This window comes from Phaethon aethereus, assembly GCF_964289735.1.
Source record: "Phaethon aethereus genome assembly, chromosome: Z".
In the NCBI taxonomy this organism is placed as follows: domain Eukaryota; kingdom Metazoa; phylum Chordata; class Aves; order Phaethontiformes; family Phaethontidae; genus Phaethon; species Phaethon aethereus.
The window spans coordinates 72,174,582-72,188,674 of NC_138577.1; the positions used below are offsets into that span (position 1 = coordinate 72,174,582).

At 43.2% G+C, this 14,093-nt stretch overlaps 1 protein-coding gene across 1 annotated transcript in view; it reads right to left on the bottom strand.

Moving 5' to 3' along the window:
• Positions 1–12,406, bottom strand: part of COMMD10 (COMM domain containing 10) — a gene marked incomplete at its 5' end in the record, with an annotated part of 120,869 nt that extends 108,463 nt beyond the window's left edge. The window contains 4 exons of the mRNA XM_082013416.1: positions 7,835–7,990; positions 9,724–9,834; positions 12,144–12,234; positions 12,375–12,406. Coding sequence (XP_081869542.1) covers positions 7,835–7,990; positions 9,724–9,834; positions 12,144–12,234; positions 12,375–12,406 — 390 coding nt within the window. The remainder of the gene's footprint in view (positions 1–7,834; positions 7,991–9,723; positions 9,835–12,143; positions 12,235–12,374) is intronic.
• Positions 12,407–14,093: the final 1,687 nt, after the last annotated feature.

Sequence of the window (14,093 nt, forward strand, 5' to 3'; positions counted from 1 at the left end):
AGAGGAGAAAATACATTTTAATCTGATCAATATGTGTACTTATTTCTAAACTGATAGATTACCAAGCAAAGACTTAAAAACTGGACCAGACTGATATCAGACTATTATCACTGGCATATCATTCTAGAGGCTAAATTAAGAACGCATTGAAAAAAAACCCTGATACAAATACCATCATTCTAATTAACTAGGATTGCATTATACAGCAGAAATAATATAATAAAAGGACTGCCAGATGAGAAAGATCCAAAGAGCCAATTATTGCAAAAGGAAAATATACATAATTAATAACCCTTTGGAGCTGAAGACTGCCTATAGTTCAGTGAAGAAAAATGAAAAGATGAAGTGAGAAAATAAATACCATTAAACAGTACAGCTTTAGTTTAACTCTACAGTTGTTACTCATTTCTCAATAACATCCTACCAACTAAGCAGTCTGCACAAAGAGTGTCAAAGACCGATGTTCAAAACAGAACATTTTTCCTCTAACAATTAGAAGGAGTGTTCAATATGCCACAGAAAACTTCACCTAATCAGCATTCTGTGAAATACTTATTCTGTTGCTCTAACAAACTCAGTTTGGCTTGTCACCCTAATGAAGCTATCAGCCGGCGCATTACCACCTACATCTCTTGCATAGAACTGACAGATCCAGAACCCAGAATGCTAGTTTTTACCAAGTTGTACCTTGCAGGCGAGAAGAGAACCTAGTTTAAGAGAAATAGTATGACAATACAAGCAAAATATCTGAAAGAAGTTACTTCTCATAATAACTAGTCATCTGGAGTCCAAATCTGAGCACTGCTGCAAGCTAAAAGATGCAGTGGCCTGCTCTCTCAAAAACAGCAATGAGCCAAATTAATTAGTAATATTATGAAATAATAATTCTGGGCAGTCAGCTACCCACTAGTTTTGGCCATAAGTTAATCAATCCTCAGTTCTTCCATCAATTTGCCCAAAGGTTCCAATGTTTGCGTGATACGGAAATGGTACCTCTAAATAAAAAAAGAAAACTTTCAATCATTTTATGTTGTCTTAAAACAGAAATGAAAGATTAGTGCCTAGTCCTTCTTGTCCTACAGAAAACACTTAGTGGCAGCATTTCAGTACTTCCAAAACACACAACTTCTAAGTACCAGATGCCAGGAGACTCAGAATTATTTTGCCAGTTGGGATTTTAGTAAAACACTTTCAAATGAACATAAAATTGCAACTGGATCTTTCTTAGTTACATTGCAAACTTATCTTGTACAGAGTTTCCCTGAACACCCTCTCATGCTGGAACAGAACTGTAAGAATCTCAGTAATACTAATCATGACCCTGATTCTGCACTCTGATACAGGTAAGCAATCCCATACATACACCAACTGAAGCCATTATAAAGTATAAAGGTAAGTGTAAAGAAAAGTACATGGCAAGCAAAAGCATCAAATATTCACACATGCTCTGAATTCTAAATTAATAAGTAGTCCTGCACAGCACCTGAGCAGGCCAGTAAAAGCCCCTACCAAATATGCAGTGACAACCAAAAAGCCCGTATATACTTTTTTAAAAATCTGCATTCATAGAATCATATAATGGGCTGGGTTGGAAGGGACCTTCGAAGATCACTTAGTCCAACCCTCCTGCCGTGGGTAGGGCCATCTGTCACTAGATCACATTGTTCCAAGCCCCATCCAACCTGACTTTGAACGCTTCCAATGATGGGCCATCCATAGTTTCTCTAGGCAACCTCTTCCAGTGTCTCACCACCCTCATCATAAAAAATTTCTTCCTTATATACAACCTAAACCTACCCTCTTTCAGTTTAAAACCATTGCTGCTTGTCCTGTCATTACAGGCCCTGCTAAAAAGTCTGTCCTCATCTTCTTAGAAGCCCCCTTTGAGTACTGGAAGGCTGCAACAAGGTCCCCCCAGAGCCTTCTCTTCTCCAGACCAAACAACCCCAACTCTCTCAGCCTTTTTTCGTAGCAGAGATGTTCCAGCCCTTGCATTATTTTCATGGCCCTCCATGGCCATCCCTCCGAAAGGCCTAGATGAATCTGGTGAATCAACGAATGGTTACAGGGCTGGTGCCACCGCCAAGGGTTCAGCTACTTAGACCATGGGACTTGCTTTGAGAAACCTGGTCTACTGGGTGCTGATGGTGTTCATCTGTCAGAGAAAGGGAAGAGCATCTTCGGTCATAGGCTTGCCAAGCTCTTGAAGAGGGCTTTCAACTGAAGTTGCAGGGGGGAAGGAAGCTCAATCCACCCAGCTCCTACCAGTTTGACGCCAGTGCCAGCAATAGATGCCCAGAGAAGGATCACAAGTCAGCAGGAGAGCACCTGAAGAGCCGCACAAAGGAACTCCAGCCACTCCAGCCACTAAGTCAGATTCATCAGGGGCCCAACTTAAATGCTTCCATGCAAACACAAGTAGTATGCGGAATAAACAAGAGGAGCTAAGAGACATGCACACGCCTGCAGGGCTATGATCTTATTGGCATCATGGAGACATGGTGGGATGGCTCCTATGACTGGAATGTTGGAATGGAAGGATACAAGCTCTTTTAGGAAGGACAGGAAGAGATAAGGAGGGGGTTCCACCCTCTATGTCAATGACAAGCTGGAGTGCGTGGAACTCTACCTGGGGATGGATGAGGAGCCAACCAAGATCTTATGGGTCAGGATTAAAGGGATGGCAGGGACGGGTGACATTCTGGTGGGGGTCTGCTACGGGACACGCAACCAGGAAGACTGAGCAGATAAGGCCCTCTATAAACAGACAGGAGCAGTCTCACATTCACACGCCCTGGTCCTTAATGGGGTCTTCAACTACCCTGATATCTGTTGGACAGACAACACAGCAGGGCATAAGCAATCCAGGAGGTTCCTGGAATGTGTTGATGTTAACTTCCTTCTACAAGTGATAGAGGAGTCAACAAGGAGAGGTGCTATGCTATTGTTGTCTCAAATAAGGAAGGGCTGGTGGGGAATCTGAAGCTCAAGGGCAGCCTTGGCTGCAGTGATCATGAAATGGTGGAGTTCAAGATCCTTAGGGCAGCGAGGAGGGTGCACAGCTAGCTCACTGCCCTGGACTTCTGGAGAGCAGAGTTCAGCATCTCCAGGGATCTGCTTGGTAGAGTACCATGGGATAAAGCCCTGGAGGGAACAGGGGCCCAAGAAAGCTGGTTAATATTCAAGGATCACCTCCTCCAAGCTCAGGAGCAATGCATCCCCACAAAGAGGAAGTCAGCAAAAATGACAGGAGGCCTGCATGGATGACAAACTCAAACACAAAAAGGAAGCCTACAGACGGTGGAAGCAAGGACAGGCAGCTTGAGAGAAATACAGAGAAATTATCCAAGCACCCAGGGATCAGGTTAGGAAAGCTAAAGCCTTGACAGAAATAAATCTGGCCTGGGACATCAAGAGCAACAAGAAAAGCTGCTATAGGTATGCTGGTGATAAAAGGAAGACGAGGGGAAAATGTGAGCCCCCTCTGGAAGGAAACGTGAGACCTGCTTACTCGGGATATGGAGAAGGCTGAGCTACTCACGACTTCTTTGCCTCAGTCTTCACTGGTAAGTGCTCAAGCCATACCACCCAGGTCACAGAAAGGAAAGACAGGGACTGGGAGAACAAAGAACCGCTCACTGTAGGAGAAGATGGGGTTCAAGACCATGTAAAGAACCTGAAGGCACAGAAGTCTGTGGGACCTGATGAGATGCATCAGCGGGTCCTGAGGGAACTGGTGAACGAAATTGCTAAGCCACTATCCATCATATTTGAGAAGTTGTGGCAGTCCAGTGAAGCTCCCAGTGACATGGAAAGGGGAAACATAATCACCATAATTAAAAAGGGTAAAAAGGAAGACCCTGGGAACTACAGACCAGTCAGTCTCACCTCTGTGCCCCGCAAGATCATGGAGCAGATCCTCCCGGAAACTATGCTAAGGCAGATGGAAAATAAGGAGGTGACTGGCTGTGGCTTCTCTAAGGGAAAATCCTGCCTGACAAATTTGGTGGCCTTCTGCAACATGGTTACAGCATTGGTGGATAAGGGAAGAGCGACTAACATCATCTGCCTGGACTTGCGCAAAGCATTTGATACTGTCCCACACAGCATCCTTCTCTCTAAATTGAAGAGACATGGATTTGATGGATGGACCACTCAGTGGATGAGGAAATGGCTGGATGGTCGCACTCAGAGAGCTGCGGTCAATGGCTCAATGTCCAAGTGCAGTCCAGTGACAAGTGGCCTTCCTCAGACGTCAGTACTGGGACCAGCGCTGTTTAACATCTTTGTTGGCAACACAGTGGGACTGAGTGCACCCTCAGCAAGTTTGCCGATGACACCAAGTTGTGTGGTGTGGTTGACATGCTGGAGGGAAGGGATGCCATCCAGAGGGACCTTGACAGTCTTGAGAGGTGGGCTCATGAAGTTCAACAAGGCCAAGTGCCAGGTCCTGCACATGGGTCAGGGCAATCCCAAGCACAAATACTTGTGGGAAGAGAATGAATTGAGAGCAGCCCTGACAACAAGGACTTAGGAGTACTGGTGGATGAGAAGCTCAACATGACCCAGCACTGTGCGCTTGCAGCCCAGAAAGCCAACCATATCATGGGCTGCCTCAAAAGAAGCATGACCAGCAGGTTGAGGGAGGTGATCTTGCTCCTCTACTCCACTATGGTCAGACCCCACCTGACGTACTGTGTTCAGCTCTGGAGCCTCCAACATAAGGACATGGACCTGTTGGTGTTGAGTCCAGAGGAGGGCCACAAAGATGATCAGAGGGCTGGAGCACTTCTCCTATGAAGACAGGCTGAGAGAGGTAGGCTTGTTCAGCCTGGAGAAGAGAAGGCTCTGGGGAGACCTTATAGCAGCCTCCCAGTACCTGAAGAGGCTACAAGAAAGCTGGAGAGAGACTTTTTACAAGGGCATGTAGTGATAGGAGAAAAGGTAATCTCCTCTTTAAACTAAGAGGAGATTTAGATTAGATATACGAAGAAAATCTTCAGTATGAGAGTAGTGAGGCACTGGAACAGGTTGCCCAGAGAAGCTGTGGATGCTCCATCCCTGGAAGTGTTCAAGGCCAGGCTGAATGGGGCTTTGAGCACCCTGGTCTAGTGGAAGGTGTAGTTCCGCTGCCCCCTGCACAGCATGGGGCATGGAACTAGATGATCTTTAAGGTCTCTTCCAACCCAAACCATTGTATGATTCTATGATAACAGTCATATTCCTTTTACATACCTAATATTGCTTCTGTGAGAGAAATGAACAGCATAAATCATTAACTTATACACAGCCATGTAAAGAAGTACCTATACAGAGGGCACATTTATTGGGTCAATTGTTTTAGATATAATACCTATATATACACGTCGCAGAGAGTATTAATAATTAGATACACATCTCATTTTACAAAGAAAGAAGTTAATATAATCTCTAAATCTAAAAACCTAAATTGTAAATCTAATCTAAAAAGCTAGTACTCTGGTCTAAGTATTTTTCAGGATGCTAACTTTTTTTTAATTTTTTTTTTAACTCAAGGTGTTGATGAAAGTTTACAGCAAGTTGGCTATTATAACAACGTATCACAAGAGAATATTTTGCCCACTATTTCTCAAGGTATAGAAAGATAATACAGCAAATATGTGCTGATAATCACTTCCAGAATATAGAAGGAAATAATGAAGGGATCATGCAGTCATCGACTGTACTCATAAGACATTACAAGGAGATTCGTAAGATTACAAGGAGAAGGCAAGTTCTTCTTCCATTATTTCCTGCAACTTCTAAAATATTTTACCTCTGTGTGCCTTGTTAGCAGAATAAATACTTCATTTAGCAATTAGTTCTGTGAATTGGGGCTTTGGATTAAAGAAAGGTTCTCTTGAACTTTGAGTTTTTCATTCAGCTAAAGTATAAAGGATTAAGAGGTTTTCAAAACAAACTGAGAAAGTAATTTAAAGTTCAACCTCAAATTACACCTTAGAGTCTACACTCACACTCAAACTGATACTCAATTTGTCATCTAGGCTAGGAAAATAGAAGAAAAAAACAGCAAGTGAAATGATGCTTTAAGCATATATAGAGGCACACACCTATATTTCAACCTGCTTTCATGCTAAAAAACAAGTAAGTTGCACTATGATATTTTGGCAGTTGCTTTTCCACAAGCTTAATTACAAATGACAGTTTAAAAGTGCATTATATTGGATGTAATATACTAGGAAAATGCCGTGCCATTATAAGAGATCGTGATGAAGTCACAAAGAATCTCCAAAGCTGTAACATAGACCAGAAGCGCTGTATGTTGCAGGGCTCACAAAACTGCAGACAAGAAACAAAGCAATGTCATCTCCAAATTAGGTCACAGAAGGACCACAGGTGTGTATCATACAAGGTCCAAATAAAAGAGGATCAAAGGTGTTTTTATTAGTTTCTCATAGCCAAAGACCCAGCAGTAAAATATGTATTAGTGCATAGTCTGTCTGAAGAAAATTCTCAGACAGCTGCTTTGTAGGGTATCTTCAGAATTGCCTTCCATTCTGCACACATATGCTGTAGTCTGAAAAGTTAGCATTATAAACTTCCATGATTCTCCTTGGTTTTCAAATTACCTCCTTCAACAGACAGTCATACCTGCCTATATACTCACTGTATCGCTGACCATTTAAACTTTGAGGCTTGTATGCTTGGCATTGGTAAATATTACCTCAGAAAGACAGAAGCCCAAAATGCCTTGTTCAACTCAAATTGTTTTTGCATACTTCCATTATCAGTCATTTACTTGGTTAAGTTCATGAGTTACTGTAATTTTGCACATGAAAATTCTACAAGTTTTGTGTCTAAAATGACCCAGTTTTACAAAGGATCAAGTTTAAATACTGTGGAAAAATCATCTGTGATGCAATTCTGAATATCTGATCCACAGACATATCTTGTCTTCTCAAAATGTGCATTTTACAGCTAAATATAATGCTAGGTTTATTTAGGTGTAAACCTGCTGGTACAAATAACGTTGTTCTGTTTCTGTCAGTGTATCATGTGTACCTTACATACAAAAATTATTTCCTATGTATATTTTACTAACCAAATCATAAAGTTACAAACTGAATCTTATCCCAACAAGGCATACAGCAATGGTAAAAATAAAGCAAGAATAACTGAGTCAAAGTTCCACGATTCTTTTGATCCATTTGATCCTGGCTGACACTGATGTCTTCTGTATACATCTTCTAATGAAGTTCAAGAGTTATTATGAATCAACTGAAGGATGTTATTATACCTTCTTATAGATGTAGACATTTATGCCTAAAGACACAATGAGACTTCCACAGCATGTACCAAAGTTTTAACTGGTAACAGGCACATATGAAGCAAGATTATTATGCCATCGTAGAAAAGTATATCAAAATCGTAGTAAGCTTCTCACAAAATGCACCATCCAATCAGCTTACAAAATTAAATATGGCAGGAGCTCATATACACTTTACATAAAGAGAATCAATAGGCTGATGAGCTAAACTACTACAAGTGTTCATGAACACATTTTACCCCTGTCCTATTGTAAAGCATGTTCACAAACATCTCCAAGTGGTACGTAACTTGCATTACTTTGCATTGCTAACAGTGCGCATATAGTCAGGTTCCAACAGTTAACAGCAGCTCAGCGAACATGTAACATCTCTTTAAGACAATGGAACTCCACCACCTCGATCACATTTATCTACTACCTAGTAAGTACCTTTCTTATTTGCCAGTACCTTGGCTTGCCACAAACTTTAAACTCCCTTATCTAAAACAAACCTACACAGCTTTATGCTCTCTTAGAAAAAAACATTACCTTCTGAGGGGTCAAAACCCTCTGCCTGAACTTTTCAATTGTATCTTGACCTGCGGCCGCCCATGCACTGGCAAATGCTTCAGCTTTGTCTTGATCCAGGTGAATGCTTTGCAGCTGTTGTTGCAATGAAGCAGGCTTCAAATTATGATAGACTGCCTGTTAAAAGGAAAAATAAATGTTGTCGAGAACTGCTCTGCAAGTTGTGTCAGATATATTCTACCACAGAGGGCCACCATGTTCACACAAGATTTTTACTAACAACACTACTGTGGGACTACAAGCACCCTGTTCATCTTAACACTCTGACTGAGAAGACAGAAAAGTGTAACTATCTCAATGGTTATCTCAAAATGAGTATTACAAATTACTCTTCTCAAGATAGACAAACTGAAAAAATGCATATACAAGCTAGATCTGAGTGTATGTGTATGTTTCCACTGTACATAATGCCAAAGCAGCTATCGCTGAAAAAAACCTGGGCTTTTAAGTCAATTGTGACCATGAAGAAAGGATAACTTTTCCAAATTCACACTCTTCAAGCAAGCTTGAATACTCTGAAAAGACAGGAACAGTTTGACAAAAAAAATGAGTTAGATAAAGCCTTCCTATTAGCATAAATTTTTGTGGTAAACACTCTATACGGTATTCTCGTCTCCACTTTCAAAATCAGGACTCCATCAGCACCAGGGTGGGGAAAAAAAAAGAAAAAAGAAACAATATATGTGGCAAAGACCACGCAGCAGTCTTCTTACCTATAATGTACCCATAGACCGAAGGGCTGTTAAAAAAGCTACACTCTGACAGAGCAAGCAGCTACTCTAAGAAGCACAGTTATCAGTGGGAACACATATTCCGTCTGGGACTCTTCTTTGGGCAGATATTAATATCCTTCCCTTTGTTTTATTAAATGTAAGACATTTACATTGTCTTAATTTAAAAAAGAGACAGAACTGCTTTTTCTGTTCATCCTCAATAATCATCAACTAAATGAAGCCATCTGGTGAAATAAGGATCAGGCAATGAAGTTTGCTGTTCAGTTGAGATGAAAATTCAGTATTCCAATCTGGATGTGACCTCAGGTTTCATTTTGATTTTTCAGTGGATAGGAGCCATGGGGAGGACTGTTTTCTTTGTAACACTGTGGAATGTGTTAACTAAGTGAACTAATCATAAACTGACATGCGTAAGAAAGGACAAGATTCAAATCCCACAACAGACCATCAGTATGCACGCGCTCTGCACAGACTGCACTTACTACACTTGCATGAAATGGATGGGTAACATGGTGGCCGTGACTTCCAAGAAAGTTAGCAGATTTACCAGGCAGTACATTGGCTTCCCAGCCTCAGTAGTGGTAGACTGTAGAACCAGAAAACCTCTGCTTACAAGATACTACATCATGCAGTCACCTACTCATTCAGATCCTACAGCTACCTCAGGTGTGCCTGTTCACCTAAGTAGAGTCTCTATACTTTTCTGTGCATGAAAATTTTCCATAACTGATACTTCATGTAACTTAAGTGGTGCTCAATAATGCCATCTAGTATTTTCCTTAGAGGAATTAAGAAAATGCATGTCTGGCTTGCTTGCAATGAATAAGAGGAAAGACTGTATCTCATAATTATTAAGACTTCTCTTGTAGTCATGCAGAGCTCGCTTCCACCACCTGTATTTACATTAGCTGGAAACTCACTCCACAAATGCAATGACTCCAATCCAAATCAGGAAGGCATGCAAACAAAAACAATAAAATCATACCTCCAAAACATACAAAATATACTACAGACACGTTTTCACTAATTCTTTTTTAACTTGACTTTTGTATTTTTGAAATCTACAATCAGATAAAAAAATACATGTATCAATTCATAAGGATAGAAACAAGGTACCTGTTCTAAAATGAATGATACAGTTTCAAGAACTAGATGAAGATCCTGCTTTTCCAGCGAAAAAGCTATTTGAAGTTTTTCCTCCTCCTCTTCACTGAAGCTACTTTCAGTCTGAAGCACAAAAGTGGTTAGTCCTAACATTCTGTTTAGTGACCAAGAACATACTTGTCAAAACAATAACTTTCCCCCCATTTTTATAAACATAGTGGCTGTACAGTTGTTTCCAAATAGAAGAAAGAAAGTAAAGCTCTTTTCCAACAGAAAAATACAATGCAATCCCTCCCAGTGAAAATCAAAGGCCAACAGTATTAGATGAGAATTTATCTGGATTACTTGAAATACATCACAAGAAAATGCTTTCTCTTTGTACCTGAGAGACACTAAAGAAATATTTTTCTTTCAACTACCAGATCATCTCCAACAACCTTTTATAAATAAAAATAAGAAAAGTACTAAGTGCATTACTTGAATCAAACCCCAAAGAAAACAGAACTGTAGTGAAGTTAGCTACATATGCTTCTTCCACTCTGGATACTCTTCTGAAAATCACCCATGCTGTTACAAAGGAAATAAAGGCCTGATGTATGCTTATTTTGAAAGTCAGATTTGAATCTATAGCCTACTGTATTACTGAAGATTGAGAACGTGCTGTACTTTTAAAATACAGCAGTTATATTTATTATATTACAGCAAATTAAATAGTAATTTAAATGCCGATATTGCCATCTTTTAAAACGTAATTACTAGCAAATCTATGCTACAGACATAAAAACACCATATTTAGACCACTTAGTAATCCAAAACTGCAAAGCTACACAAAAAAAGCAATTGAGCTGTCAGAATAAACAAAATGAGGCAATTACACAAAAAATTCAATGATTTCAATGTCTGTAACAAAAGTATCAAAACGGAAACATTATTTGAATCATTAGCTCTGAAGGAAATGCAGAGCTCTGAGTATCTACTTTGTTAAGGCAAGCAAGTTTATTTAAAGTTTCCAGCGATTTAACATGTCCTAGAGTCAGATACATTGGAAAGGCCAGCTGAACGATTCATGAGATTGACCAAGTGGGCTAAATTAAAAGCACCGCTCTGGCTCATATAAACGCTGATTAAAATTGTGAAGAGCTACTAAACTACTATTGAGCAGTTAGGAAAGAAAAAAAAAACCAAAAACCATTGGAGACACCTTCCAGTTACCAATGAGCTAATATCCATGCAAAACAATTGAGAAATCCCTCTGCCATAACAGCAGCATCCAAGCTAGTAATGTTGGTAGGAAAAAAATCAGCAATTGAATGAAACAATCAAAACAATACTTATAATCTCAGAATTATGGCCTTTAATACATTCATATTTTCTATCTATGCTGCTCCTAACCTGTGATATTTTAATATTTACTTTGTATATATATGGGCATAGAAAACAAATTCTGTATTTATTTTTGTATCTTTTCTAAACACAAAACAAGGGAATAAACAAAATCTGACAGTGAAAGATAAAGAAATTCAACAAAATAATTTCTGTTTTAGCATTTATCTCACAGTTTCCCCTGCAATATTTAGTACCAAGGTTAGATTTAGTCTCCATTTGACTTTTTGGCACTGTGTGATGAAACTGACTACTGATATTTTTATGTTTTCTTTATAATACAGCTTTCTGTAAAGACGACAAAAATATTTACTAGAAGTTATGGGCTTTATTTTCAACCCCAACTCCGCGGATGGCTTTGGACAATGGACACAATGAATGAAAAAAAAAAATATATATGCATTTAGCCTTTCCTCTATGAGGGCAAGAACGGCGTTTGTGCAAAAAGCCAAGGATTTTGTGTCTCCTTGGCGAGCGTTCGCAGTGACACCAGCACCTGGAGGAGATGGGCGCAGGTTATGCCAAGCATTACTGGTTCTCATGCCATTCACCTTCTGCCGCTCAGTCCTGGTTCATAGTTCATTCACCTGAAATAGTTCTAACAATTACTGATGAATGAAATTACGATCAAGAATACTTGAGGAAAAAAAGTAATGGAAGTAATTGCCCCTTAGCGAAAGGGAGTGTCGTATCGGTCCCAGGAAGACGCCTCTGTAGCACTCGCGCAGCGGGGGGACGGGGCCTCTCCTGGCTCGGCTCTGCTCCCTTCCCGCTCCGCGGCGGGGAAGGGCAGGCTACCCACGCTACCGCGGGACGCGGCAGGCCACTCCGCTCCGCGCACACCGCCACGGCAGGCCGCCGGCCCCTCCGGCGGCTCCGCCCGGGGCAGGGCGGCCAAGGCCGCGGCTGGACCCGGCTGGGCCCTGCGGCTGGACCTGGGCGCCCTCCGCACAGGCGAAGCCCGCGCTTCCGGCCCGCCGCGCCCAGCCAGCCCCGCCGCCTGCGGAGCACGGCCCCGGCGAGCTCCCCCGCGTCCCCGGCCCGCCAACCTTCAGGTGCAGCTTCTGGAGGAGGCGGGAGAGGAGCCGCGGGAACCGGCCCGCGTCCACGGCGTTGAGCAGCGACACGGCTCTGCGGATGCTGTGCGGAAGAAGAAGAAGCGGTCAGGGGCACCCGCGCACCGACGCCGCGGCGAGACCCTGCCCCCGACCTGCCCTGCCCTGCCGCGGCGGGAGCGCGGGCAAGGGCGGGAGCGATGCTGCGACCAAAGCAGCCGGTACCTGTCACTCTCCGGAACGACGGGCGCCGCCATGGCTGTCGCTGCGGCCCCGCCCCGCGACGGCAGCCCGGCGGGGCCAAGCGAGGCGGCTGCGCTGCGCGGCGCTCCGGCATGGCCCGCGTGGCCGCCGGGGCCTTCTTCGCACCGCCCCGGGAGAAGGCAGAGCGAACCTGTGGCGACTTTGGGGCAGGGGGGGGAGCGGTGAGCACCGAGCTGGCGGCTCCCTCACGGGTCTGCAGCGGCCCGCAGCCGCCGGAAAGCTTGTGGCTGAAATCCTCGGATTTAAAAGTTTTAAAGAGGTCCTGGTGCCTAGCAGGTATACCTGGGCCCGTATCTCCCCTCTGCCATGTGTCGTTAGTGCTCGTATTTGAATCGTACCGCTGAAGTGGGGGTTGTCTGAAGCTCCTCCACCTCTCCGGGCCCCACGGAGCCTTTTTTGCTCCCGTGTGGTAGCGCACAGCCAGCGCCAAACCAGGGGTCAGCGAACGCCTTGTTGGTAGGCCACAAACTTGCAATAAAGTTGTCACGCCTGCATTACTACAGCAAATTGTTGCAGGGAACGTGGAACTGACAGCACCTGGCTGCGTTCCCATCTTCCCCAAATAACCAGTACTCAAACTCTTAACCCGTCCTGCAACGTCTATCTCCCCAGCAAAGGGCACTGAGCATGCCATGCCGTGTGGCAGGCAAAATGTGTGCTGGCTGGCAAGCCAAGTGCGTGGAAGCGTTAACGTTGGAGCTCGCATGGCAGTGGCACTGAATTGAGTATTTCTACGCCACGGCTATTACCCTGAATGGACTATCGGAAATAGTGTGGCCAGCAGGAGCAGGGAAGTGATTGTGTCCCTGTACTCAGCACTGGTGAGGCCGCACCTTGAATCCTGTGCTCAGTTTTGGGCCCCTCACTACAAGAAGGATGTTGAGGTGCTGGAGCGTGTCCAGAGAAGGGCAACGAAGCTGGTGAGGGATCTGGAGCACAAGTCTTATGGGCACCGGCTGAGGGAACTGGGGTTGTTCAGCCTGGAGAAGAGGAGGCTGAGGGGAGACCTTATCGCTCTCTACAACTACCTGAAAGGGGGCTGTGGTGACGTGGGTTTTGGTCTCTTCTCCCAAGTAACTAGTGATAGGACAAGAGGAAATGGCCTCAAGTTGCACCAGGGGAGGTTTAGATTGGATATTAGGAAAAATTTCTTCACAGAGAGGGTGGTCAAGCATTGGAACAGGCTGCCCAGGGAGGTGGTAGTCACGCTCACTGGAAATGTTCAAAAAACTTCTGGATGTGGCACTTCAGGATATGGTTTAGGGGGCATGGTGGTGTTGGCTTGATGGTTGGACTTGATCTTAAAGGTCTTTTCCAACCTTAATGATTCTGTGATTCTGTAATGTCTGTGAGACCTCCAGTTTCTGTCAGATTTGGCTGAAATTGAAAAATGGACTAAAAGGTAATGGGACAAGCAAACAGAGGAACAGGCTGCACTATTGTGTAAACCTTGTATTCCTAGGAAGACAACTACAAATATTAAAAATCTGCAAATGACTTCTGAACGTGGCTGTAAGGGTTTATAAGCTGTGTCCCAAAGGGTTGGGTGTACAGTAATAAGTTATGTTAGGCTGAGGAGGCAGGCGGGAAAAGGCTGGAAATTTTTGCGGTACTGTAAAGAAATGTTTTATAAACATATATGCTGAAATCGTGCCTCTGCTGAAGTGAGAGGAATTTAGT